We start from the raw sequence: 27861 nt of genomic DNA, 5'->3' as shown, positions 1-27861 counted from the left end.
GAATGGCCTACTCCTGCACCTATTGTCTATTGTCTACGAGGGGATTCTCTATAAGGACAGTTTGAACAGATGGATTGTTTATCTCTCGAACGCTGGAGGTTGAGGGAGACCTAATAGTTAAAATGATGTGAGGTATAGAGACGGTAGACAGTCAAATCCTTTCCCCGGGATGGAAATGTCCAAAGCTAGAGCACTACCAGGGTTTGCCGACCAGAGAAGGGACATCTCACTATAGCTAGTCTATCTTAGTCTTGGTGAGACCACACCTGGAATACTGTGTGCAATTTGGTGGTGGTGGGTGTATGGAATGAGCAGCCAGAGGAGGTAGTTGAGGCAGGGACTGTTGCACCATTTAAGAAACAGGTACAGGGATAGGACATGTTTGGACAATAGACAATAGGTGCAGGAGGAGGCCATTCGGCCCTTCGAGCCAGCACCGCCATTCAATGTGATCATGGCTGATCATCCACAATCAGTACCCCGCTCCTGCCTGCTCCCCAAATGCGCCTGTTTTTTTGCGCGCTGTATCTCTAAACTAAACGAAACGTGACCCGCACATCTCCATTGAACCCGCTCTCCCCTCTCACCTCAATGTCTTCTCGTAGGCAGACAGCAGCTAAAGGAGGAACGGGGGCCGAGGCCGGAGATCGGATTGTCCGAAGAGGTCGCTCTGAACGGGAAGGTCGAGACGGGGGTCGGGAAGCCTGGTGACCCGCGGACACGGGGGAGCACGTCGAAGGCAGGAGGGACTGCGCCATTAAGTAACCCTGAGGCAGCTGAGGGCCCTGAGGTTGACGGTAAAAGTCTTCACCCCGCGATGGTCAGTGGCCAAGAGCCGGAGGGAGCGAGAGGTCCCGGGACCCGGAGAGCTCCAGATAAAGGAGGGGTGGGGACCAGCCGAGCGAGGAGCGGGAACGCCGGGCCCGGGAAGGCGGCTGAGGAGGAGATCCGCACGGCGAGGGTGGGAGGAGCAGCCGGACGTAGCCTGAACCTCAGCCCGGCCCACCTGTGCCTGATGGTGGACCTCTTCCACCTGCCCTACCAGCACGGAGACGGGACGGCCAGCAAGCTCCGCCAGTTCCAGTGGCTCAAGACCAACGCCCACTATGTGGGCTCCAACACCAAGATAGACGGGCCGAAGGTAAACGGGTCAATGGAGGGGGGGGGGGGGGGGGGTGAGATTGGGGGTGGCATGGCGGTAGCGTTCACAACACCCCGCAATCTATGTCTATCTTTGGTGTAAACCTGCATCGTCAGGTCATAGAAGGATGAGGGGGGATCTCATAGAAACATATAAAATTATAAAAGGACTGGACAAGCTAGATGCAGGAAAAATGTCCCCAATGTTGGGCGAGTCCAGAACCAGGGGCCACAGTCTTAGAATAAAGGGGATGTCATTTAAGACTGAGGTGAGAAAAAACTTTTTCACCCAGAGAGTTGTGAACTTATGGAATTCCCTGCCACAGAGGGCAGTGGAGGCCAAATCACTGGATGGATTTAAGAGAGAGTTAGATAGAGCTCTAGGGGCTAGTGGAGTCAGGGGATATGGGGAGAAGGCAGGCATGGGTTATTGATTGGGGACGATCAGCCTTGATCACAATGAATGGCGGTGCTGGCTCGAAGGGCCGAATGGCCTCCTCCTGCACCTATTTTCTAAGTTTCTATAAGGTCCTGAGGTCATGACTGATCTCTGCCTCCCAATCCTATTTTCCAGCCTTCCACCCCCCCCCCCCCCCCTCCCCCATTACCCTTGACAAGTTCTAATCAAGAATTTGTCTACCCCTGCCTTAGAAGTATCCACTGACTTGGCCTCCACAGCCCTCTGTGGCAATGATCAGTCCATCAATCAGTTTTATTCGTCTGAAATTGAATTTGCCAACAGCGGTACAATGACAAAGAACACACAAAAACACAATAAAAATTTAATACAAATTTAACACAATTTTGTCACTGTGGTGGAAGTCACAAAATCTGGCCAGTCCTCCTCCATTTTTGACCATGAGTTCCACAGATTAACTATCTTCTGACTAAAGAAGTTCCTCCTCACCTCCTTTCTAAAAGAGCGGCCTTTAATTCTGAGCCTATGACCTCTGGTCTTGTCCTGTTCCTCCTGCGCTCCAAGGAATACAGTCCTATCCCACTAAATCTCTCCCTAATTAATTAATTCATCTTATTAGCTCAGACTCTCGAGTCCTGACAACATCTTTGTAAATCTGCTCTGCACCCTTTCCAACTTGACAACATATTTCCTATACCATGGTGGCCGGAACTGAACACAATACTCAAAAGTCTGAAGGAGGGTTTCGGCCCAAAACGTTGCCTATTTCCTTCGCTCCATAGATGCTGCCTCACCCGTGAGTTTCTCCAGCATTTTTGTCTACCTTCGATTTTCCAGCATCTGCAGTTCCTTCTTAAACAATACTCTAAATGCTGTCTGAGTTCAGTTTAGTTTATTGTCACGTGTACCGAGGTACAGTGAAAAGCTTTTGTTGCGTTCTATCCAGTCAGCGGAAAGACAACACATAATTACACTCGAGCCATTTCCAGTGTAGAGATACATCATAAGGGGAGTATCATAGTAAAAGCCCCGTCCCACAGTACGCGTTCATTCCAAGAGCTCTCCCGAGTTTAAAAAAAAATCAAACTCGTGGTAAGCACAGGGAATGAACGTAGCGGGTACGTCGGAGCTCGGGGACGTCTCTTAGCTCTAACGGCAGGTGGTCTCGCTATTGGCAGGTAAGCACGGGAAGACTCGTGAAGATTTTTCAACATGATGAAAAATGTCCACGAGAGCCCCGAGTACCGACGAGCGGCCATTACCGTAATTCTCCGAGTTCGAATCAGGGCAAACTTGGGAGAGCTCTTGGAATGAACTCGTACCGTGGGACAGGGGTTTCAAAGTAAAAAAAGTTGCTGCAGGAATAAGGTTTAAGAGTGTGGAGCGATTAAAATGCATGATTGAAGAGCTACTTCTCTATTCCTGCAGCGACCTTTCTTACTTAAATTATGCTCTTTTTAATCTCCTCTCACTAAATGTTGTTCATGATATTCCCTTCATCACGTATCTGTACACTATTGACGGCTCGATTGTAATCATGTATTGTCTTTCTGCTGACTGGATAGCACGCAACATAAGTTTTTCACTGTACCTCGGTACACGTGACAATGAGCTAAACTGAAAAGTCACCCATTCATTCTATGCAGAGATACTCCCTGTCAATGGACAATAGACAATAGACATGTGACAATGAATTAAACCAGCTACCCAGAAATCTATTCAGTATTTGACAATTCCAGCCTGTTTCTCCTACCTATGCCTCTCATAGACAATAGACAATAGGTGCAGGAGTAGGTCGTTTGGCCCTTCGAGACAGCACCGCCATTTAATGTGATCATGGCTGATCATCCACAATCAGTACCCCGTTCCGGCCTTCTCCCCATATCCCCTGACTCTGCTATCTTTAAGAGCTCTATCTAACTCTCTCTTGAAAGTATCCAGAGAACCGGCCTCCACCGCCCTCTGAGGCAGAGAATTCCACAGACTCACCACTCTCTGTGAGAAAAAGTGTTTCCTCATCTTTCGTTCTAAATGCCTTGCCCCTTATTCTTAAACTGGGGCCACTGGTTCTGGACTCCCCCAACATTGGGAACATGTTTCCTGCCTCTAGCATGTCCAAACCCTGAATAATTTTACATGTTTCAATAAGATCCCCTCCCATCCTTCTAAACTCCAGAGTATACAAGCCCAGCCGCTCCATTCTCTCAGCATACGACAATTCTGCCTATCCGGGAATTAACCTTGTAAACCTACGCTGCACTCCCTCAGTAGCAAGAATGTCCTTCCTCAAATTAGGGGACCAAAACTGCACACAATACTCCAGGTGTGGTCTCACTAGGGCCCTGTACAACTGCAGAAGGACCTCTTTGCTCCTCTACTCAACTCGTCTTGTTATGAAGGCCAACATGCCATTCGCTTTCTTCACTGCCTGCTGTACCTGCATGCTTACTTTCATCGACTGATGTACAAGGACCCCAAGACCCCATTGTACTTCCCCTTTTCTTTATAATTTTATAAACTTCTATCAGGTCTTCCCTCAACCTCCGACGATACACTGAAATAGGCAACGTTTCGGGCCGAAGCCCTTCTTCAGACTGATGTAGGGTGGAGGGGGCGGGGAGGAGAAAAGAGAAAGGAAGAGGAGGAGCCCGAGGGCTGAGGGAGATCTGAGAAGGGGAGGAGACAGCAAGGGCAACTGGAAACTGGAGAAGTCAATGTTTATACCGCTAGGGTGCAGGTTGCCCAAGCGGAATATGAGGTGCTGTTCCTCCAATTTCCGGTGGTGCTCACTCTGGCAATGGAGGAGACCCAGGACAGAGATGTCGAATTTGGAATGGGAGGGGGAGTTGAAGTGCTGAGCCACTGGGAGATCAGGTTGGTTAATGCGGACCGAGCGGAGGTGTTCGGCGAAACGATCGCCAAGCCTGCGCTTGGTCTCACCGATGTAGACAGTGAGATTTGAGTTGCCATACAGCAATACTGAGTGAATGGAAAAAATACACACAGCACAGAAAATAAAGTTTAACCTAAACATTACTCACTGTGATGAAAGGCACTGAAGTTCAGTCCCCTTTACTGCCACAGGCGGAGGAGTGGAGAACTCTGGCACACTCGTTCCAGCTGTGGTGCGACGAGATCGTCCAACTCTACCAGCACTTCATGAGGAGCCCCAACAGGGCCATTGTCTACGACCTTTACCCCTACCTCTGGGACATCAGGAACACGCTCCTTGTGGTCAAGGCCTTTGTGATGTGGCTGGGTGAGTGTGAGAGCTTCCATTCCACATGGTGGTGCAGCGGTAGAGTCGCTGCCTCCCAGCACCGGAGATGCGGGTACCATCCTGACTGCGGCTGCTGTCTGTACGGAGTTTGCACGTTTGCCCCGGTGACCTGCGCAGGTGCTCCGGTTTCCTTGCACATCCCAAAGACGGTACAAGTTTGCAGGTTAATTGGCTTCGGTAACGATTATGTATTGCCCATAGTGAGTGTAGGAGAGTGCGGGTGTACAGAGATCGCTGGTCGGCGCGGACTCGGTGGGCCGAAGGGCCTGTTTCCATGCTGAATCTCCAAACTAAACTAAAAATACTTAGGGGCATGGGTCTAAGGTAAGAAGTTATCCACTTTGGTGGCAAGAACAGGAAAGTAGACTATTATCTGAATGGTGGCCGATTAGGAAAAGGGGAGATGCAACGAGACCTGGGTGTCATGGTACACCAGTTATTGAAAGTAGGCATGCAGGTGCAGCAGGCAGTGAAGAAAGCGAATGATATGTAAGCATTCATAGCAAATGGATTTGAGTGTAGGAACAGGGAGGTCCTACTGCAGTTGTACATGGTCTTGGTGAGAGCACCCCTGGACTATTGCGTACAGTTTTGGTTTCCTAATCTGAGGAAAGACATTCTTGTCATCGAGGGAGTACAGAGAAGGTTCACCAGACTGATTCCTGGGATGCCAGGACTTTCATATGAGGAAAGACTGGACAGACTCGGCTTGTACTCGCTAGAATTTAGAAGATTGAGGGGGGATCTTATAGAAACTTACAAAATTCTTAAGGGGTTGGACAGGCTAGATGCAGGAAGATTGTTCCCAATGTTGGGGAAGTCCAGAACAAGGGGGTCACAGTTTAAGGATAAGAGGGAAGTATTTTAGGACCGAGTTGAGAATATTTATTTTCACACAGAGTGGTGAATCTGTGGATTTCTTTGCCACAGAATGTAGTTGAGGCCAGTTCATTGGCTATATTTAAGAGGGAGTTAGATGTGGCCCTTGTGGCTAAAGGGATCAGGGGGTATGGAGAGAAGGCAGGTACAGGATACTGAGTTGGATGATCAGCCATGATCATATTGAATGGCGGTGCAGGCTCGAAGGGCCGAATGGCCTACTCCTGCACCTATTGTCTATGTTTCTATGTTAAGTTAGAAGTTTGGAGTGGACAGAGAGGCATAGAGGCGTAAAGCAGAATGTGACCACGTGGGTCTCCTCCGGGCCTCCGGTTTACTCCCACATAACCATATAACCATATAACAATTACAGCACGGAAACAGGCCATCTCGACCCTTCTAGTCCGTGCCGAACACATAATCTCCCCTAGTCCCATATACCTGCGCTCAGACCATAACCCTCCATTCCCTTCCCATTCATATAACTATCCAATTTATTTTTAAATGATAAAAACGAACCTGCCTCCACCACCTTCACTGGAAGCTCATTCCACACAGCTACCACTCATGAAGCTACCTTCATTCTCATGTCATGTCCCCTTGTTTGAATCTTCCCTACTCTCAGTGGGAAAAGCTTTTCCACGTCAACTCTGTCTATCCCTCTCATCATTTTAAAAACCTCTATCAAGTCCCCCCTTAACCTTCTGCGCTCCAAAGAATAAAGCCCTAACTTATTCAACCTTTCTCTGTAACTTAGTTGCTGAAACCCAGGCAACATTCTAGTAAATCTCCTCTGTACTCTCTCTATTTTGTTGACATCCTTCTTATAATTAGGCGACCAAAATTGTACACCATACTCCAGAATTGGCCTCACCAATGCATTGTACAATTTTAACATTACATCCCAACTTCTATACTCAATGCTCTGATTTATAAAGGCCAGCACACCAAAAGCTTTCTTTACCACCCTATCTACATGAGATTCCACTTTCAGGGAACTGTGCACAGTTATTCCCAGATCCCTCTGTTCATCTACATTCTTCAATTCCCTACCATTTACCATGTACGTCCTATTTTGATTTGTCCTGCCAAGATGTAGCACCTCACACTTATCAGCATTAAACTCCATCTGCCATCTTTCAGCCCACTCTTCCAACTGGCATAAATCTCTCTGTAGACTTTGAAACTCTACTTCATTACCCGCAACCCCACCCATCTTGGTATCATCTGCATACTTACTAATCCAATTTACCACACCATCATCCAGATCATTGATGTACATGACAAACAACAGTGGACCCAACACAGATCCCTGTGGCACCCCACTCGTCACTGGCCTCCAACCTGACAAACAACCATCCACCATTACTCTCTGGAATCTCCCATTCAGCCACTGTTGAATCCATCTTGCTACTCCACCATTAATACCCAACCATTGAACCTTCTTAACTAACCTTCCATGAGGAACCTTGTCAAAGGCCTTACTGAAGTCCATATACACAACATCCACTGCTTTACCCTCATCAATTTCCCGAGTAACATCTTCAAAAAATTCAAGAAGATTAGTTAAACATGACCTTCCAGGCACAAATCCATGTTGACTGTTCCTAATCAGACCCTGTTTATCCAGATGCTTATATATATTATCTCTAAGTATACTTTCCATTAATTTGCCCACCACTGACGTCAAACTAACAGGTCTATAATTGCTAGCTTTACTCTTTGACCCCTTTTTAAACAATGGAACAACATGCGCAGTACGCCAATCCTCCGGCACTATTCCCGTTTCTAATGACATTTGAAATATTTCTGCCATAGCCCCTGCTATTTCTACACTAACTTCCCTCAATGTCCTAGGGAATATCCTGTCCGGACCTGGAGACTTATCCACATTTATATTTCTCAAAAGTGTCAGTACTTCCTCTTCTTTGATCCTCATAGTTTCCATAGCTACTCTACTTGTTTCCCTTACCTCACATAATTCAATATCCTTCTCCTTGGTGAATACCGAAGAAAAGAAACTGTTCAATATCTCCCCCATCTCTTTTGGCTCTGCAGATAGTTGTCCACTCTGACTCTCTAATGGACCAATTTTATCCCTCGTTATCCTTTTGCTATTAATATAGCGGTAGAAACCCTTCGGATTTACTTTTACCTTACTTGCCAAAGCAACCTCATATCTTCTTTTAGCTTTTCTAATTTCTTTCTTAAGATTCTTTTTACATTTTTTATACTCCTCAAGCACCTCATTTACTTCATGCTGCCTATAATTATTGTAGATCTCCCTCTTTTTCCGAACAAGATGTCCAATTTCCCTTGAAAACCATGGCTCTTTACAATTTTTACTGTTTCCTTTCAACCGAACAGGGACATAAAGATTCTGTACTCTTAAAATTTCACCTTTAAATGTACTCCATTTCTCTTCCACATCTTTCCCATAAAACAAACTGTCCCAATTTACTCCTTTTAAATCCTTTCGCATCTCCTCAAAGTTAGCCTTTCTCCAATCAAAAATCTCAACCCTAGGTCCAGTTTTGTCCCTCTCCATCTCAAAGACCTGCGGGTTTGTAGGTTAATTGGCTCTCTGTAAATTTCCTCGAATGTTTGGGGAGTGGATACAAGTAGCGAACGGGTGATTGATGTCCGTCATGGACTCGATGGGCCGAAGGGCCTGTTTCCATTCTGTATCTATGAACTAAACTAAACTAAACCATCACAACGTGGGCTAGATGCTGGGGAAAAGCTGCACAGAGGTGGTTGGCGGGGGGGAGGTGAGGTGACACAGGCCACCGGGAGGATGGGCACTGACCACCATGTTAACATTTATCGGCAATCAAAGATAAGCTGCAGGGTTCAGGCTTCTAAATGGTGTGTAGGGAGTGGATGAGGAAGTGGGCTAATCTACAACTGGTGTGACACACAATGCTGGAGTTACTCAGCAGGACAGGCAGCATCTCTGGAGAGAAGGAATAGGTGACGTTTCGGGTCGAGACCCTTCTTCAGACTGAAGAAGACAGATCATTCTGAAGATAGGTCTCGACCCGAAATGTTACCTATTCCTTCACCCCAGAGATGCTGCCTGTCCCGTTGAGTTACTCCAGCATTTTGTGTCTATCTTCGATTTAAACCAGCATCTGCAGTTCCTTCATACATACAGAACTTGTGTGAATGGGTGATCGACGGTTAGCGTCGACTCGGCGGGCCGAAGGGCCTATTTCTAGGCTGTATTTTTCAATCAATGAATCAAACCTTTGCGCTGTGATGAAATTTACTCTGATAATTTCCCCGGCTATAACAAACTGTTGTTGATCATTGACTCCTTTTCCTCAGATGGACGAATTGAGAAGAGCACCTATTCCTTCCACTCCTGGATGCAGTGCTTCCAATGTGAGTATTATTGTTCAGATCTCAGACCATGTTTAGTATAGTTTAGCGATACAGCGCGGAAACGGGCCCTTCGGCCCACCGAGTCAACACCGACTAGCGATCCCCGCACATTGACCCTATCCTACACACAATAGACAATAGGCAATAGGTGCAGGAGTAGGCCATTTGGCACTTTGAGCCAGCACCGCCATTCAATGTGATCATGGCTGATCATCCCCAATCAGTACCCCGTTCCTGCCTTCTCCCCTGACTCCGCTATTTTTAAGAGCCCTATCTAGCTCTCTCTTGAAAGCATCCAGAGAACCTGCCTCCACCTGAGGCAGAGAATTCCACAGACTCACCACTCTCTGTGAGAAAAAGTGTTTACTTGTCTCCGTTCTAAATGGCTTACTCCTTATTCTTAAACTGTGGCCCCTGGTTCTGGACTCCCCTAACATCGGGAACATGTTTCCTGCCTCTAGCGTGTCCAAGCCCTTAACAATCTTATGTTTCAATGAGATCCCCTCTCATCCTTCTAAACTCCAGAGTGTACAAGCCCAGCTGCTCCATTCTCTCAGCATATGATAGTCCCGCCATCCCGGGAATTAACCTTGTAAACCTACGCTGCACTCCCTCAATAGCAAGAATGTCCTTCCTCAAATTAGGGGACCAAAACTGCACACAATACTCCAGGTGTGGACTCACTAGGGCTCTGTACAACTGCAGAAGGACCTCTTTGCTCCTCTACTCAACTCGTCTTGTTATGAAGGTCAACATGCCATTCGCTTTCTTCACTGCCTGCTGTACCTGCATGCTTCCTTTCATCGACTGATGTACAAGGACCCCAAGACCCCGTTGCACTTCGCCTTTTCCTTATAATTTTATAAACTTCTAACAGGTCGTCCCTCAACCTCTGACGATACACTGAAATAGGCAACGTTTCGGGCCGAAACCCTTCTTCAGACTGATGAAGGGTGGAGGGTGGAGACATTGTCTATTGTCTATGAGAGGCATCGGTAGGAGAGACAGGCTGGAATTGTCAAATACTGAATAGATTTCAGGGTAGCTGGTTTAGTTTATTGTCACGTGTACCGAGGTACAGTGAAAAACTTTTGTTGCATGCTACCCAGTCAGCAGAAAGACAATACATGATTACAATCGAGCCATTTACCTGATAAAATGATATAAAATGATGGGAGGCATAGACAGTGTAGAAATCAATGGATATCTTTAAAGCAGAGATTGACAGATGCTTGATTAGTACGGGTGTCAGCAGTTATGGGGAGTAGGCAGGAGAATGGGGTTGAGGGGGAAGGATAGATATGGTGGAGTAGACTTAACGGGCTAAATGGCCTAACTCTGCTCCTAGAACTTATAAACACAACTTCCTGTGCGGTACTGTTCTATGTATAGGAAGCCACAGCAGATGCTGGTTTAAACCGAAGATAGACCCAAAAAGCTGGAGTAACTCAGCGGGACAGGCAGCATCTCTGGACAGAAGGAATGGGTGACGTTTCAGGTCTGAAGGAGGGTCGCGGCCATAAACGTCAACCATTCCATCTCTCCAGAGATGCTGCCCGTCCCGCTGAGTTACTCCAGGTTTTTGTCTCTCTCCTCTGCACTGGTCTATGTTCCTCTGAACCTGCTGGGACTTTGTCGTACTGTCTGTTTTTATTTCAGGTTTCCTACATCTGCAGCGTTTTGCTTTTCCGGTGCAGTTTGTTGTAGGTTTCTTTCATCTGCAGAGTTTAATGAAGCCTGTGATCTGTGGTTCTTCCACAGGGTGCCGTACCAACAGTGCCGGTCACGTGTCGGCTACAGAGGGAGAGCCCTGGATTTACAGAGGAGGGCTTGTGGGAGAGTTTCAGGTAACCTCTTCACCGCATTAATACAGCACAAACCCTCCCCTCTTTCTTCCTTCCCTAAGAAGGGCCGTGCAGCACGGTGGCGCAGTGGTAGAGTTGCTTCCTTGCAGCTCCAGACACCCGAGTTCGATCTTGACTACGGGTGCTGTCTGTGTGGAGTTTGCACGTTCTCCCCGTGACCTGCGTAGGTTTTTCTCAGGCGCTCCCGCATTCCAAAGACGTACAGGTTTGTAATTGGCTTCGGTAATGATTGTAAATTGTCCCTGGTGTGTGTAGGATTGGGTTAGTGTGTGGGGATCGACGGTCGGCGAGGACTCGGTGGGCCGAAGGCCTTGTTTCCGCTCTGTCTCTCTAAACTAAACCAAACTTAGAGGACTTATATATGGGGCACCTTGATCGGCATGGGCTAACTGGGCCTAAGTGCCTGTAATGGCAAATTTCCAACTTTACCAGTGTCCTCGTTTCCGTTGCCAAGAAGGTAGGTGTGATCTGACGCAGACCGAATGGAACAGATTTTCCATTCGTTATTTCCAGTTTTTTATTGAAGTAGCTGTACAAATAAAGAGATGAACGTTCCAGGTTTTCTTTATTCTGCATACAAATTGTAGCTGGCTGTTCTCCCCAGTCGGTTGAAAACTGTATATATATAACATATATATATATGCGCCCCCTTGTGCTTCTAATGACTAGAGAGTCTCATCTGTACCTCGAGGGAGAAGGACCACAAAAACTGCCACCCGGACCTGATCGGAGACAGGTAAGAGCCCAGTAGATCCCTCAGCACCAACCCACCCACCCCTCCTGATGGTCCTTTGTAACGTGAACCTAGAACGGCACAGCACAAGAACAGGCCCTACGGCCCACAATGTCTGTGCCAAACACGGTGCCAAGACCATCTCATATCTCCCTGCACATAATCTATATCCCTTCATTTCATGTTCATGTCATAGGTTACCTTCTGCAGTTGTATAGGGCTCTGGTGAGACCACATCTGGAGTATTGTGTACAGTTTTGATCTCCTAATTTGAGGAAGGACATCCTTGTGATTGAGGCAGTGCAGCGTAGGTTCACGAGATTGATCCCTGGGATGGCGGGACTGTCATATGAGGAAAGATTGAAAAGACTAGGCCTGTATTCACTGGAGTTTAGAAAGATGAGGGAATTCTTATAGAAACATATAAAATTATAAAAGGACAGGACAAGCTAGATGCAGGAAAAATGTTTCCTATGTTGGGCGAGTCCAGGACCAGGGGCCACAGTCTCAGAATAAAGACGAGGCCATTTAAGACTGAGGTGAGAAAAAACTTTTTCACCCAGAGAGTTGTGAATTTATGGAATTCCCTGCCACAGAGGGCAGTGAAGGCCAAGTCACTGGATGGATTTAAGAGAGAGTTAGATAGAGCTCTAAGGGCTAGTGGAGTGCTTCTAATGACCGCCCCCAAGTGTAAAAAAATAATACTGCAAGATATATCTAGACAAAATAGTACAATATGCCAACAGTAAACATAACTGGCTCCGGCAGTGCCTGCTTCCATGCTGTTTGAATCTATGACTAATATATGGGCCAAATGGGGGCAGGCGGGATGAGTGTACATGGGGCATCTTGATCGGCATCCACGAGTTGAGCCAGTTTCCATGCTTAGTTTAGTTTAAAGATACCGCGCGGAAACAGGCGTTTCAGCCCACCGTGTCCACGCCGACCAGCGATCACCCCAAACACTAGCACTATCCTACACACACTAGGGACAATTTACAATTATAACCAAATCTACAGAAATTAACCTACAAACCTGCGCGTCTTTGGAGTGTGGGAGGAAACCGGAGCACCCGGAGAAAACCCACGCAGGTCACGGGAAGAGCGTACAGCCAGCACCCGTGGACAGTATAGTACCCGGGTTTTTGGCGCTGTGAGGCAGCGACTACCGCTGCGCCACCGTGCCACCGTTCTGTCCTGTGATTTTGGTAATGATTTCCATTCCTCTTGTTCCAGATGATGCTTCCGATCACAAGCAGCAGCGAACTCTTCAACCAGCCTCCTCCAATCTTTCCCACAGTGAAAGCATACAGCGTCAGGCCCTTTGAACAGAGGGACAAGGTATTTGGTTCAAAGCAGTGCTCTGGAGCACTGGACAGTGAAAAGCTTGTGTTGCGTGCTCACCAGTCAGCGGAAAGACTATACGTAGAGTCATAGTCATAGTGTCATCGAGAGATACAGTGTGGAAACAGGCCCTTAGGCCCAACTTGCCCACACTGGCCAACAATGTCCCAGCTACACTAGTCCCACCTGCCTGCGTTTGGTCCATATCCCTCCATGTCCTATCCATGTACCTGTCCAACTGTTTCTTAAACGATGGGATAGTCCCAGCCTCAACTACCTCCTCTGGCAGCTTGTTCCATACATCCACCACCCTTTGTGTGAAAAGGTTACCCCTCGGATTCCTATTAAATCTTTTCCCCTTCACCTTGAACCTATGTCCCGTGGTCCTCGATTACCCTATTCTGGGTAAGAGACTGTGTATCTACTCGATCAATTCCTCTCGTGATTTTGTACACCTCTATAAGATCACCCCTCATCCTCCTGAGCTCCAAGGAATGGAGCATCGACCCATTTACAGTGTGTACTGTAGATACATGATGAGGGAATAACATGATAAGGGAAGGTTTAGTGCAAGTTAAAGCCAGCAAAGTCCGATCAAGGATAGTCCGAGGGTCACCAATGAGGTAGATAGTAGTTCAGCACTGCTCTCTGGTTGGGGTAGGATGGTTCAGTTGCCTGATAACAGCTGGGAAGAAATTGTCCCTGAATCTGGAGGTGTGCGTTTTTCACACTTCTATACCTCTTGCCCGATGGGAGAGGGAAGAAGAGGGAGTGGCCGGGATGCGACGGGTCCTTGATGATGCTGCTGGCTTTGCTGGCAAAGAAAGTGGGCAGGCAACCCACACAGTTTCATCTCGTTCCTTGTTCCTTGAGTAACTCCTCTATTCCCTGGAGCGCTGGAGGATGAGGGGTGATCTTATAGAAGTGTATAAAATCATGAGAGGTATATGTAATAGAAACATTGAAACATAGAAAGTAGGTGCAGGAGGAGTCCATTCGGCCCTTCGAGCCAGCACCGCCATTCATCGTGATCACGGCTGATCGTCCCCTATCAATAACCCGTGCCTGCCTTCTCCCCATATCCCTTGACTCCACTAGCCCCTAGAGCTCTATCTAACTCTCTCTTAAACCCACCCAGTGATTTGGCCTCCACTGCCCTCTGTGGCAGGGAATTCCATAAATTCACAACTATCTGGGTGAATTTTTTTTTCTCAGCTTAGTCTTAAATGACCTCCCCTTTATTCTAAGACTATGGCTCCTGGTTCTGGACTCGCCCAACATTGGGAACATTTTTCCTGCATCTAGCTTGTCCAGTCCTTTTATAATTTTATATGTTTCTATGAGATCCCCCTCATTCTTCTAAACTCCAGTGAATACAAGCCTAGTCTTTTCAATCTTTCCTCATATGACAGTCCCGCCATCCCAGGGATCAATCTCGTGAACCTACGCTGCACTGCCTCAATCACAAGGATGTCCTTCCTCAAATTAGGAGATGAGTCGTACGCGTGTCAAGGTACAACACATGTTTATTAAAGTTAACTCACAGCATCCATTTGCATGGTGTAAAGTAACTAGCAGACTGAATTACTTAAGCAGACTTCTGATAATATAAACCGCATAGTAGGCGGAGATTCTACTAACAAGCACTACAATTGGTTAGTAAGAAGTAACCAATCTACAGAATAGATCAGGTAGGCGCACAGAGTCTCTTGCCCAGGGAATCGAGAACCAGAGGGCATTGGTTTAAGCTGAGGGGGAAAAGATTTAATAGGAACGTGAAGAACCTTTTCACAAAAGGTGGTGGGTGTATGGAACGAGCTGCCGGAGGAGGTAGTTGTGGCAGGGACTATTGCAATGTTTGAGAAATATTCAGACAGGAACATGGATTGGACAGGTTTAGAGGGATATGGGCCAAACGCAGGCAGGTGGGACTAGTGTAGATGGGACATGTTGGCCGGTGTGGGCAAGTTGGGCTGAGGGACCTGTTTCCAGGCTGTATCACTCTATGACTCCACGACTACATTTAATGGGACAATGTACAAGGGGCTTAAACTGCACAGTCCAGAGGGACAATGCTCCCTGCATCGCCAGTGCTGTCCCTTCCCTGGGCGTGTGTGATGGGACAGTATAGAGGACATTGGACTTTGTCTGTGGAACTGGTGCGCTACAACGCTGAGAACTATATTCTGCACTCTGTATCTTCCCCTTTGATCTACCTAGCGTACTTAAGTTTGACTTGATTGGATTTAGATTAGTTTAGTCTTGAGGTACAGCGCTGAAACAGGTTCCTTTTGTCCACTGAGACCACGCTGGCCAGAGATCACTCTAGCACTATCCTACACACACACTTGGGGCAATTTATGATTTTTACCGAAGCCAATTAACCTACAAACCTGTCCATCTTTGGAGGATGGGAGGGAACCGGGAAAAACCCACACGATCACGGTGAGATCGCACAAACTCCGTAGTCGCAATCAAACCCGGGTCTCTGGTGCTGTGAGGCAGCAACTCTACCGCTGTGAAGTGTTGATTGTTCATCTTTCCACAGTTACTGCCGGGCTATTGGGAGCTTCCAGCATTGGGGTGGCACAGTGGTGCATTGGTAGAGTTGCTGCCTTATCGGCCTGTCCCACTTGGGAGATTTTTCAGCGGACTGCCAGCGACTGTCAAGTTGCCGGCAATCACCTGAAAAACTGGGAACTGCAACGGCAACTGTCAGAGTGGAACACACACACACATCGAAACACCAGCCCATGTGAATTTTTTAGACAGCGCCCCCCCCCCCCCCCCGCTTGCCCTGCCTAAAAGATTCACACGGGGCAAAGCTGAGGTGATACAGACACGCACTGCGATGAACAGGAAGGTTGGCGCTGTAATTAAGACGGCTAAAGCACAGTGTACGGTAAGTCCTTTGAAAGAGAGGGGAATAGGTGGTGGAGGAGAGGGAGGGATAAGGGGGGAGAAGGAGTGGAGACGACTTTTAAGAAGCCAGAGATACACGGCTGTGAAGCTCGGCGGCGGACATTTAACATTACCGGTCGGTTATCCGTGGTTCTGAAAACTACCGCTTACCTTTACCTTTTTTTTCCCCCAATGAGACAATGAAGTTCGCCAGTCAGCACCGGCTACGACCTACGAGAACCTCCGAGAACCTTCGACCTCCTGGCGACCCACTAGAACCTCCTGACGACCCACCTACGGCACGAGAATTCTCGCTACACTCCGTGGCGGCTTCATTCCAGCCACCGCTAATTGTTCAACATGTTGAAAGATTCACGGTGACCCTAATGAGGCCGCGACTAGTTCCCAAAATGCAGGAACTCCTCACGACCATGGCGGCGACTCCCACGCACATGTGGCTACCATGTGGCGACTGCATAGTCTCCTGCAGTCGCCTAAAAAGTTGCCTAGGTGGGACAGGTCCATTACTGCACCAGGTGGGGGGTTGGACCTAGGTGGGGGTTGGAGAAGGGGGGGGGGGGGGGGGGGGGGGGGGGGGGGGGGGGGGGGGGGGGGTGTTAGAGGTTACCTAAAATGGGGAGTATTAATTGTTTCTTCAAACCCAATGCTGAGTGATGGCTGAGGGGCGGTGATTTTTCAGCCATGGCTCCCTGCTGTTGTGGTCTGCTCCTCACTCCTTCTCCCCCCCTTCTCCTCCTCTCCCTACCCCCCCTCCTTTAAAGGACCTTCTCTACACTGTGCTTTAGCCATTTAATTACAGTTACAACTTCCTGTTCATCGTGGTGTGTGTCTGTATCACCTTGGCTTTGCCCCATGTGAATTTTTTAGGGAAGGGTCACGTCGCACAGACACATCTGCACTGTAGTCTGTTGAACTGTTTTACTGTTCTTTTTACAATCCATGTACTCGGGATATCTAAATCCAAATTGAATTAGTTATTAATGTTATGGCATCGGATGGAAGCTGCATAACCAAATCTCATCGCGCTTATGTGCAATGACAATAAAATATATTATTATTTTTATTATTATTATTATTATTATTACAGAGGGCACTGTATTCCATGTGCACAGAGAGTCTCATCTGTACCTCGAGGGAGAAGGACCATGAAAACTGCCACCCGGACCTGATCGGAGACAGGTAAGAGCCCAGTAGATCCCTCAGCACCAGTGATGGGCAACCCACCCACCCCTCCTGATGGTCCTTTGTAACGTGAACCTAGAACGGCACAGCACAAGAACAGGCCCTACGGCCCACAATGTCTGTGCCAAACACGGTGCCAAGACCATCTCATATCTCCCTGCACATAATCCATATCCCTTCATTTCATGTTCATGTCATAGGTTACCTTCTGCAGTTGTATAGGGCTCTGGTGAGACCACATCTGGAGTATTGTGTACAGTTTTGGTCTCCTAATTTGAGGAAGGACATCCTTGTGATTGAGGCAGTGCAGCGTAGGTTCACGAGATTGATCCCTGGGATGGCGGGACTGTCATATGAGGAAAGATTGAAAAGACTGGGCTTGTATTCACTGGAGTTTAGAAGAATGAGGGGGATCTCATAGAAACATATAAAATTATAAAAGGACAGGACAAGCTAGATGCAGGAAAAATGTTCCCTATGTTGGGCGAGTCCAGAACCAGGGGCCACAGTCTTAGAATAAAGGGGAGGCCATTTAAGACTGAGGTGAGAAAAAACTTTTTCACCCAGAGAGTTGTGAATTTATGGAATTCCCTGCCACAGAGGGCAGTGGAGGACAAGTCACTGGGTGGATTTAAGAGAGAGTTAGATAGAGCTCTAGGGGCTAGTGGAGTCAAGGGATATGGGGCGAAGGCAGGCAAGGGTTATTGATAGGGGACGATCAGCCATGATCACAATGAATGGCGGTGCTGGCTCGAAGGGCCAAATGGCCTCCTCCTGCACCTATTTGCTATGTTTCTATGTTACCGAGACCTAAAGGCCCAAACATAACCGCTGGTCCACAGAGCCGTTGTCCTCCCCACCCTGTTGTATGGAGCCAAGTCATGGACCACCTGCAGCAGCCACCCGAGTGCCCTGGAACAATACCATCAAAGATCCTTACGAAAGATTCTGAGGATCAGCTGGGAGGACAAACGCACCAACATCAGGGTTTTGGAGGAAGCCAACATGACCAGCATCGCCACCACAATAATGCAGCGCCAACTTCGATGGACTGGCCGTGTCATCCACATGTCCAACACACGTCTCCCTGAACAAATCCTGTACTCTCAAGTGAAGGAAGGTCGGCGAGCCCCCGGCGGGCCAAAGAAACGCTTCAAGGACAACATCAAGAACAGCCTGAAGAAATTCCACATCACATCGAGCAACTGGGAGCACATTACACTGGAGGAAATCCGTGCGGGAAGGAGGTGCACGTCACGAAACGGAACTACGCCGTGTGGCACAGACAAAGCGACACCACCGTAAGGAGAGAGAGAGAAGGGGACTCGACCACTACCAACCACCTCCAGTCTCCACCACCCACGTTGCACCAAGGTGTGCGGCCTCTATAGACATCTGCAGAGCCACAGGTAGACGACCCTATGGAGAGGAGAGGACAGTCATACTCGTTTCCGTCAGAGTGACCGCCGATGATGATAGGTTATAGGAGCAGAATTAGGCCATTGGGCCCATCAAGTCTACTCCGCCATTCATCATGGCTGATCTATCTCTCCCTCCTAACCCCATTCTACTGCCTTCTCCCCATCACCTCTGACACCCGTACTAATCAAGAAACTATCTATCTCTGCCTTAAATATCCACTTGCTTGGCCTCCGCAGCCTTCTGTGGCAAAGAATTCAACAGATTCAACATTTGACTAAAGACATTTTTCCTCATCTCCTTCCTAAAAGAATGCCAACATGCCCCAAGTCCTAAGAGTTCTTAAGACCTCTAGTCCTAGACGCTCCCACCAGTGCAAACATCCTCCACATATCAAGGTGTGCTTCTCCAGTTCAAGTTCAAGTGAGTTTATTGTCATGTGTCCCTGATAGGACAATGAAATTCTTGCTTTGCTTCAGCACAACAGAACATAGTAGGCATTGACTACAAAACAGATCAGTGTGTCCATATACCATTATATAAATATATACTCACATGAATAAATAAACTGATAAAGTGCAAATAACAAATAATGGGTTATTAATGTTCAGAGTTTTGTCCGAGCCAGGTTTAATAGCCTGATGGCTGTGGGGAAGTAGCTATTCCTGAACCTGAACGTTGCAGTCTTCAGGCTCCTGTACCTTCTACCTGCAGGTAGCAGGGAGATGAATGTGTGGCCAGGATGGTGTGGGTCTTTGATGATACTGCCAGCCTTTTTGAGGCAGCGACTGTGATAGATAGACAGATAGACAGATAGACAGATAGACAGATAGACAGATAGACAGATAGACAGATCGATGATGACAGTCCTGCCTCTTGCCTCTAGGTTTCTGGGCCGCTTCCTGACGTTAAGCCCAGGGTATTGCTTTGTGCTGGAGGATGAGCATGGAGTTTGTGGCTGCGTATCTGGAGCCCTGGACGTCAAGGCATTCCTGAAGGGCGCAGAGGTAACCTGGCTTCCTGCAATGCAGGAGAAATACTCCAGACCAGCACCTCACAGGATCCTAACTCCAACTCAGGTGAGGGCTTGGCGTGTTCTGGGGAATGGAATATTATAGATAGACGACACTTCTCCTTCTCCTCCTCCCCTCCTCCTCTCCCCTCCTCTCTCTCTCTCTCCTCCCTCCTTCCCCTCCCCTCCCCTCCCCTCCTCCTCCTCCTCCTCCTTCCCCTCCCTCCTCCTCCTCCCTCCCATCCCCCTCCTCCTCCTCCCCCTCCTCCTCCCCCCCTCCTCCTCCCCCCTCCTCCTCCTCCTCTCTGGAGAAAAGGAATAGGTGACGTTTCGGGTCGAGACCCTTCTACAGATCCACAATGGAACTTTATAGTTGACTGAGTAGCACTGGACAACTGAGTCTTAGAGTGTTACAGCATGGAATCAGGCCCTTCTGCCCAACCTGCCCATGCAAACCAGCGTGCCCCATCAACATTAGTCCCACCTGCCTGCGTTTGGCTCGTATCTCTACCTGTCCTATTCCTATACGTGGTCGGTGGGGGCGCTGCGAGTCAGCTGCCCTGCCAGCAGCCTGTTCGTTATTTCAACTTTTTTTGTTTTTTTTAGTGTGTCTAATGTTAGTTTAGGTGTCTCTTGGTGTGTCGTATGTGAGGGTTGGTGGGGGGGAAAAAGAGGGAAACCGTTTTTCGGTCACCTCCACGGAGAGGCAATTTTTTCCATGTCACCTCCCTCGCGGCCTAACAGCTTGGATTGGAGCGGCCTTTCACCGTGTTGGGCCCAGAGCTTCAGCAACAGGCACAGCGTGGCCTTTTCCATTGCGGAGCGGGCGAACCCTTGCCGGGGGTCGCCAGAGAGGAGTGCTCCGATCGCTGGCCTGGTTACTTTGGCATCATGGGGCTGTGGTCTACGGAGCTTCTAGCCACGGGCGGGGCGTGGACTTAACATCCGGAGCCTGAACTCCTGAAACCGCGGTCTCCGGTAAGAAAATGCTGATTCGGGCGCTCCAAGCCGCGGAGTGTGTTCGACTCTCCCGACGTCAGAGTTTGGATCATCCCAACGAGAGGGCCTGTACATCGGGCCGTCCGTAGTGGCGACTACAGAGGGTTCATGGCCCCGACCACGGGTGAACAAAGGAGGTAGACTAGTTGAACTTTGTTGCTTTCCACCACAGTGAAGAATGCTGTGGTGGATGTTTGGGTTAAATTCTATTGTGTATTATGTGTTCTTTTTAAGTGTATCGCTGCTGGCAAATTCATTTCACTGCACCTTCGTTTGAACGATGGAGTAGACTTGATGGGCCAAATGGCCTAATTCCGATCCTATAACTTATGGACATGTTCAAAGGTTGTTCATTTTTCTCTTGTTTCTCTTTCAGGAACTGACGATGTATTTCTACAGGAAGACACCCAGTTTCTCCGACTCGTTGCTCTACCACTTCCCTTCCCTGATGCAAATGGATGTCCATCCCAAGATGGCGGATCCCAGTGAAGCGTGGAACTTAGTTATCTGTGCACTGTCTGCACTAAAGGCTAACGGTAAAGTGATCTGCCATCTCCCTGCCCCGTCCTACCCTTCAGCTGCTCCATATCTGAGGTAGGATGTGCTGGCTCTGGAGGGGGTCCAGAGGAGGTTAACAGGAATTATCCCAGGAATGAGTGGGTTAACATATCATGAACATCCAACGGCACTGGGCCTCTACTCACTGGAGTTTTAGAAGAATGGGGGGGGGGGGGGGGGCCCTCATTGAAACTTACCAAAAAGTGAAAGGCCTGGATAGAGAGGATGTAGAGAGGATGTTTCCACTGGTGGGAGAGTCTAGGACCAGAGGTCACAGCCTCAGAATTAAAGAACGTTCCTTTAGGAAGGAGATGAGGAAGAATTTATTTAGTCTTAGAATAAAGAGGAGGTCATTTAAGACTGAGGTGAGATAAAACTTTTTCACCCAGAGAGTTGTGAATTTATGGAATTCCCTGCCACAGAGGGCAGTGGAAATGGATTTAAGAGAGAGTTAGATAGAGCTCTAGGGGCTAGTGGAGTCAAAGTTATGGGGAGGAGGCAGGCAATGGTTATTGATTGGGGATGATCAGCCATGATCACAATGAATGGCGGTGCTGGCTCGAAGGGCCGAATGGCCTCCTGCATCTATTTTCTATGTTAGTCAGAGGGTGATGAATCTGTGGAATTCATTGCCACAGAAGGCTGTGGAGGCCAAGTCAATGGATATTTTTAAGGCAGTGATTGATAGATTCTTGATTAGTGCGGATGTCAGGGGTTATGGGGAGAAGGAAGGAGAATGGGGTTGAGAGGGAGAGATAGATCAGCCATGATTGAATGGCAGAGGAAACTTGATTGAAACATAGAAAATAGGTGCAGGTGTAGGCCATTCGGCCCCTCGATCCAATCTGTGGAATTCTCCGCCTCAGAGCGCAGTGGAGGCCAATTCTCTGGATACTTTATACTGCAGTATAATGTGAATAAATGTGAAGTTATCCATTTTGGTAGCAAAAACGGGAAAGCAGACTATTATCTAAATGGTGGCCGATTGGGAAAGGGGGAGATGCAGCGAGACCTGGGTGTCATGGTACACCAGTCATTGAAGGTAGGCATGCAGGTGCAGCAGGCAGTAAAGAAAGCGAATGGTATGTTAGCTTTCATTGCAAAAGGATTTGAGTATAGGAGCAGGGAGGTTCTACTGCAGTTGTACAGGGTCTTGGTGAGACCACACCTGGAGTATTGCGTACAGTTTTGATCTCCAAATCTGAGGAAGGACATTATTGCCATAGAGGGAGTGCAGAGATGGTTCACCAGACTGATTCCTGGGATGTCAGGACTGTCTTATGAAGAAAGACTGGTTAGACTTGGTTTATACTCTCTAGAATTTAGGATATTGAGAGGGGATCTTATAGAAACTTACAAAATTCTTAAGGGGTTGGACAGGCTAGATGCAGGAAGATTGTTCCCGATGTTAGGGAAGTCCAGGACAAGGGGTCACAGCTTAAGGATAAGGGGGAAATCCTTTAAAACCGAGATGAGAAGAACTTTCAATATGATCATGGCTGATCATCCAACTCAGTATCCCGTACCTGCCTTCTCTCCATACCCCCTGATCCCTTTAGCCACAAGGGCCACATCTAACTCCCTCTTAAATATAGCCAATGAACTGGCCCCGACTACCCTCTGCGGCAGAGAGTTCCAGAGATTCACCACTCTCTGTGTGAAAAAAGTTCTTCTCATCTCGGTTTTAAAGGATTTCCCCCTTATCCTTAAGCTGTGACCCCTTGTCCTGGACTTCCCCAACATCGATGTGATTCTGTTCCATTCTGTTTGTAGTGTGTTTGTTTGTCTTTTTGCACCAAGTCCACGAGCATCGCCACTTTTCATTTCACTGCACATCTCGTATGTGTATGTGACGAACCAACTTGACTTGACGTGTCAGTCAAGCTGCTGCAAGTGATAATGTGTGCCGTTGTTCTGTTTTGGTGCAGTGTATATGACAATAGCTTCTTGCTTCTCTCCCCCCCAGGTTCCCAGGGCCTGTTCTGCGAGCTCAACACCAGCGACAAGAAGGGGCTGGAGTTCCACCTCCGGCTGGGCTTCCTGGAGCTGCCAGGAGTAGAGCCGTCCACGCCACAGGGGCTGATCCTCGGCAGGCTGCTGTGACCCCCTGGCGAGATCACTCCCGGCTTCCCAGTCCAGCCCTGACACCAACTAAAATGGTCTTTCTCCCCAACCCCCTTCTCTCTCTCCGCTGACTGACTTTATTTTAGTGTTTAAAAAGGAACTGCAGATGCTGGAAAATCGAAGGTACACAAAAATGCTGGAGGAACTCAGCGGGTGCAGCAGCATCTACGGAGGGAATAGGCAACGTGAAGGGCCAAAACCCTTCATCAGACTTTATTTTCGTTGTTGGAAGAAGGGTCTGGACCCAAAACGTCACCTGTTCCTTCTCTCCAGAGATGCTGCCTGGCCCGCTGAGTTACTCCAGCCTTTTGTGTGTCTAGGTTTGCTAGGTAATTGGCTTCGGTTGTAAATTGTCCCTACAGGGATCGCAGATCGGCATGGACTTGGAAACATAGAAACATAGAAATTAGGTGCAGGAGTAGGCCATTCAACCCTTTGAGCCTGCACCGCCATTCAATATGATCATGGCTGATCATCCAACTCAGTATCCTGTACCTGCCTTCTCTCCATATCCCCTGATCCCTTTAGCCACAAGGGCCACATCTAACTCCCTCTTAAATATAGCCAATGAACTGGCCTCAACTACCTTCCACAGAATTCCACAGATTCACCACACTCTGTGTGAAAATAAATATTCTCAACTCGGTCCTAAAAGACTTCCTTCCCTCTTATCCTTAAACTGTGACCCCTTGTTCTGGACTTCCCCAACATCGGGAACAATCTTCCTGCATCTAGCCTGTCCAACCCCTTAAGAATTTTGTAAGTTTCTATAAGATCCCCCCTCAATCTTCTAAATTCTAGCGAGTACAAGCCGAGTCTATCCAGTCTTTCTTATAACCATATAACCATATAACCATATAACAATTACAGCACGGAAACAGGCCATCTCGGCCCTACAAGTCCATGCCGAACATTTTTTTTTTCCCCTTAGTCCCACCTGCCTGCACTCGTACCATAACCCTCCATTCCCTTCTCATCCATATGCCTATCCAATTTATTTTTAAATGATACCAATGAACCTGCCTCCACCACTTCCACTGGGAGCTCATTCCACACCGCTACCACTCTCTGCGTAAAGAAGTTCCCCCTCATATTACCACTTTCTTCATATGAAAGTCCTGACATCCCAGGAATCAGTCTGGTGAACCTTCTCTGTACTCCCTCTATGGCTAGGTGGGCTGACCACTGCATGGATCAGAGCTTTAAAGGGCCTGTCCCACTTGCCGATTTTTTTTCGGGGACCGTCGGCATCATTGACTGACGTATCAGGTCACCGATAAAGTCACGGCTATCTTGTGTGTTTTTTTTTTTAAGTTTAGTTTCAGAGATGCAGCCGAAAATAGGCCCTTCGGCCCACCGAGTCCGTGCTGACCTGCGATCCCCTCACATTAACACTAACCTACACACACTAGGGACAATTTACATTTATACCAAGCCAATCAACCTGCAAACCTGCACGCCTTTGAAGTGCGGGAGGAAACCGGAGCACCCGGAGGTCGCGGGGAGAACGCACAAACTCCGTACAGACAGCACCCGAGGTCAGGATCGAACCCGGCTCTCTGGCGCCGTGAGGCAGCAACTCGACCGCTGCGCCACCTGCCGACCCTGGTTCGCAGACTGACCGGTTCATTCATAGAAAACACAAGTACAGAGTGCTGGAGTAAGTCGGCGGGTCAGGCAGCATCTCTGGAGAACATGGATAGATGACGTTTCGGGTCGGGCCACTTCTTCAGACTGATTGGAGTGGGAAGGAACTGGAAGCAAGAAAAGACCAGGACACCTCGGGCGGCACAGCGGTAGAGTCGCTGCCTCACAGCGCCGGAGACCCGGGTTCGATCCCGACTACGGGTGCTCTCTGTACGGAGTTTGTACATTCTCCCCGTGGCCTGCAACAGTTTTCTCCGGGTGCTCCGGTTTCCTCCCTCACTCCAAAGACACACAAGTTAGTGGGTTAATTGGCTTCAGTAAACTTGCAAATTGTCCCTGGTATTTAGGATAGTGTCAATGTGCGGGGGGATCGCAGGTCGGCACGGACTCGGTGGGCCGAAGGGTGCGTTTCCTCGCTGTATCTCAAAAGCCTAAAGTCCAACATAGAAAATAGGTGCAGGAGGAGGCCATTCGGCCCTTCGAGCCAGCACCGCCATTCATTGTGATCATGGCTGATCGTCCCCAATCAATAACCCATGCCTGCCTTCTCCCCATATCCCTTGACTCCACCAGCCCCTAGAGCTCTATCTAACTCTCTCTTAAATCCATCCAGTGACTTGGCCTCCACTGCCCTCTGTGGCAGGGAATTCCACAAATAAACACAGCATGGACACAGGCCCACAGACCATAAATCACCCGTTCACATTGATTCCACATGGGCAGCTACTCCCTACATACTGGGCAATTTACAGAGGTGGCACAGTGGGGCAGCGGTGGAGTTGTTGCCTTACAGCCCTTGCAGAGTTTGCACGTTCTCCCTGTGACCGGGTCGGTTTATTCCCACATCCCAAAGACATGCAGGTTTGTAGGTTAATTCGGCCCCTCAAGCCAGCACCACCATTCAATGTGATCATGGCTGATCATCCACAATCAGTAACCCGTTCCTGCCTTCCCCTCATATCCCCTGACTCCGCTATTTTTAAGAGCTCTATCTAACTCTCTCTTGAAAGTATCCAGAGAACCCGCCTCCACCGCCCTCTGAGGCCAACTCTGTGTGAAAAAGTCCTTCCTCAGATATTGGGCCCAAAACTGCTCACAATACTCCAAAATATAAAGTTAGCATCATAGATTGTATGTTTACAAGCGGATATTAAAGATCTAACCAGTGTTCACCATCCACTATTGCCATATCTACTGCAGGAGATCAAAGATGCTCTACTATGTGTATATATGTATAACTATTCATTATAAGTTTGTTAATTGCTTATTTAATAAATGCTTCGTAATTTAATCATTATCGGACTGTAAAACATGAGCGAACCTATATGGATATAGTTCTTTATTGTAAATAAACACTCCATCACATGAAATAGACTATTGACTGACGTCTATTGCAAACCCACTGACTCCCACAACTGTGTCGACTACACTTCTTCCCACCCCTACTCCCAATTCCTCCGTCTACTCCGCATCTGCGCCCAAGATGAAGTGTTCCATACTGGAACATCCGAGATGTCCTCTCCCATCATTAGATGAGACCCTCACTCGTGTCTCCTCGGTACCCCGCAGCTCCGCCCTTGCTCCCCCTCCCCCTACTCGCAACAGAGACAGAGTCCCCCTAGTCCTTACCTTCCACCCCATCAGCTGTCGAATACACCACATACTCCTCCGAAATCTTCCCCACCTCCAACGTGATCCCACCACTGGCCACATTTTCCCATCTCCTCCACTTTCCGCTTTCCGCAGAGACCGTTCCCTCCGCAACTCCCTGGTCAACTCATCCCTTCCCATCCAAACCACCCCCTCCCCAGGTACCTTCCCCCGCAACCGCAGGAGATGCAACACCTATCCCTATCCCTCCTCCCTTGACTCTGTCCAGGGACCCCGACAGTCCTTCCAGGTTAGGCAGAGGTTCACTTGCATCTCCTCCAACCTCATCTACTGTATCCATTATTCAAGATGTGGGCTCTTATACATCGGCGAGACCAAACGCAGACTGGGCGATCGTTTTTGCGGAACACCTTCGCTCAGTCCGCCTGAACCAACCTGATCTCCCGGTTTAATTCTCCTTCCCATTCCCACACCGGCCTTTCTGTCCTCTGTCTCCTCCATTGGCAGAGTGAGGCTAAACGCAAATTGGAGGAACAGCATCTCATATTTCGCTTGGGCAGCTCACAGCCCAGTGGTATGAATATTGATTTCTCTCACTTCAAGTAGCCCCGGCATTCCCTCTCTCTCTCTCTCCATCCCTCCCCCACCCAAGTCACATCAGCTTCTCATTTTCACCCAACACACAGCTGAAAATGGCCCTGTTTCCTTTACCATCGTGACTTTTTCCCATATCTTTCATTAATTATTCTTTATCTCTCCACATCACCGTCTATATGCTTTCAAGAGAGAGTTAGATACAGCTCTTAGAGATAGTGGAGTAAAGGGATATGGGGAGAAGGCAGGAACGGGGTACTGATGGTGGGTGATCAGCCATGATCACAGTGAATGGCGATGCTGGTTCGAAGGGCCGAATGGCCTACTCCTGCACCTATTGTCTAAAAAACTCTTGTTTCTCCCCACCCATTTCTCCTTCCTGTTTCTGCACCTTACCCTTCCATATCCCTGTGTCTCTCCCTCTCCCCTGACTCTTCATCTGAAGAAGGGTTTCAACCCGAAACGTCACCCATTCCTTCTCTCCAGAGATGCTGCCTGTCCCGCTGAGTTACTCCAGCATTTTGTGTCTGCCTTTGGTACTGTCCTAGGATCCATGATCGATCATTTATTTCCCCACGCGATTTTATGCAACACCATTTGTTCAGGGTAAGAGAGGTAGGTGCTAGAGGGCAGATGAGCTGTGGAAGTGAATGGAGTGGAGGTCAGGACTGAGGGGTGATTGCTGCAATGACCAGCAGAGGGCAGTGAGAGATCAGTCAGACGCTGGGACTGAGATAGGCACCATTT

General features: G+C 48.4%; 1 protein-coding gene across 1 annotated transcript in view; it reads left to right on the top strand.

The window, feature by feature from the left end:
- Positions 1-24089, top strand: part of si:dkey-183c6.8 (protein O-GlcNAcase) — a 63402-nt gene extending 39313 nt beyond the window's left edge. The window contains exons 10-18 of the mRNA XM_055664863.1: positions 606-1141; positions 4643-4817; positions 9048-9104; positions 10866-10951; positions 12939-13121; positions 17050-17147; positions 19456-19648; positions 20957-21116; positions 23105-24089. Of these exons, the coding sequence (XP_055520838.1) occupies positions 606-1141; positions 4643-4817; positions 9048-9104; positions 10866-10951; positions 12939-13121; positions 17050-17147; positions 19456-19648; positions 20957-21116; positions 23105-23241 (1625 nt within the window). The 3' untranslated portion in view covers positions 23242-24089. The remainder of the gene's footprint in view (positions 1-605; positions 1142-4642; positions 4818-9047; positions 9105-10865; positions 10952-12938; positions 13122-17049; positions 17148-19455; positions 19649-20956; positions 21117-23104) is intronic.
- Positions 24090-27861: the final 3772 nt, after the last annotated feature.

This window comes from Leucoraja erinacea, chromosome 48 (assembly GCF_028641065.1).
Source record: "Leucoraja erinacea ecotype New England chromosome 48, Leri_hhj_1, whole genome shotgun sequence".
Taxonomy (NCBI): Eukaryota; Metazoa; Chordata; class Chondrichthyes; order Rajiformes; family Rajidae; genus Leucoraja; species Leucoraja erinaceus.
This window is presented reverse-complemented; position numbering and strand designations above follow the sequence as displayed.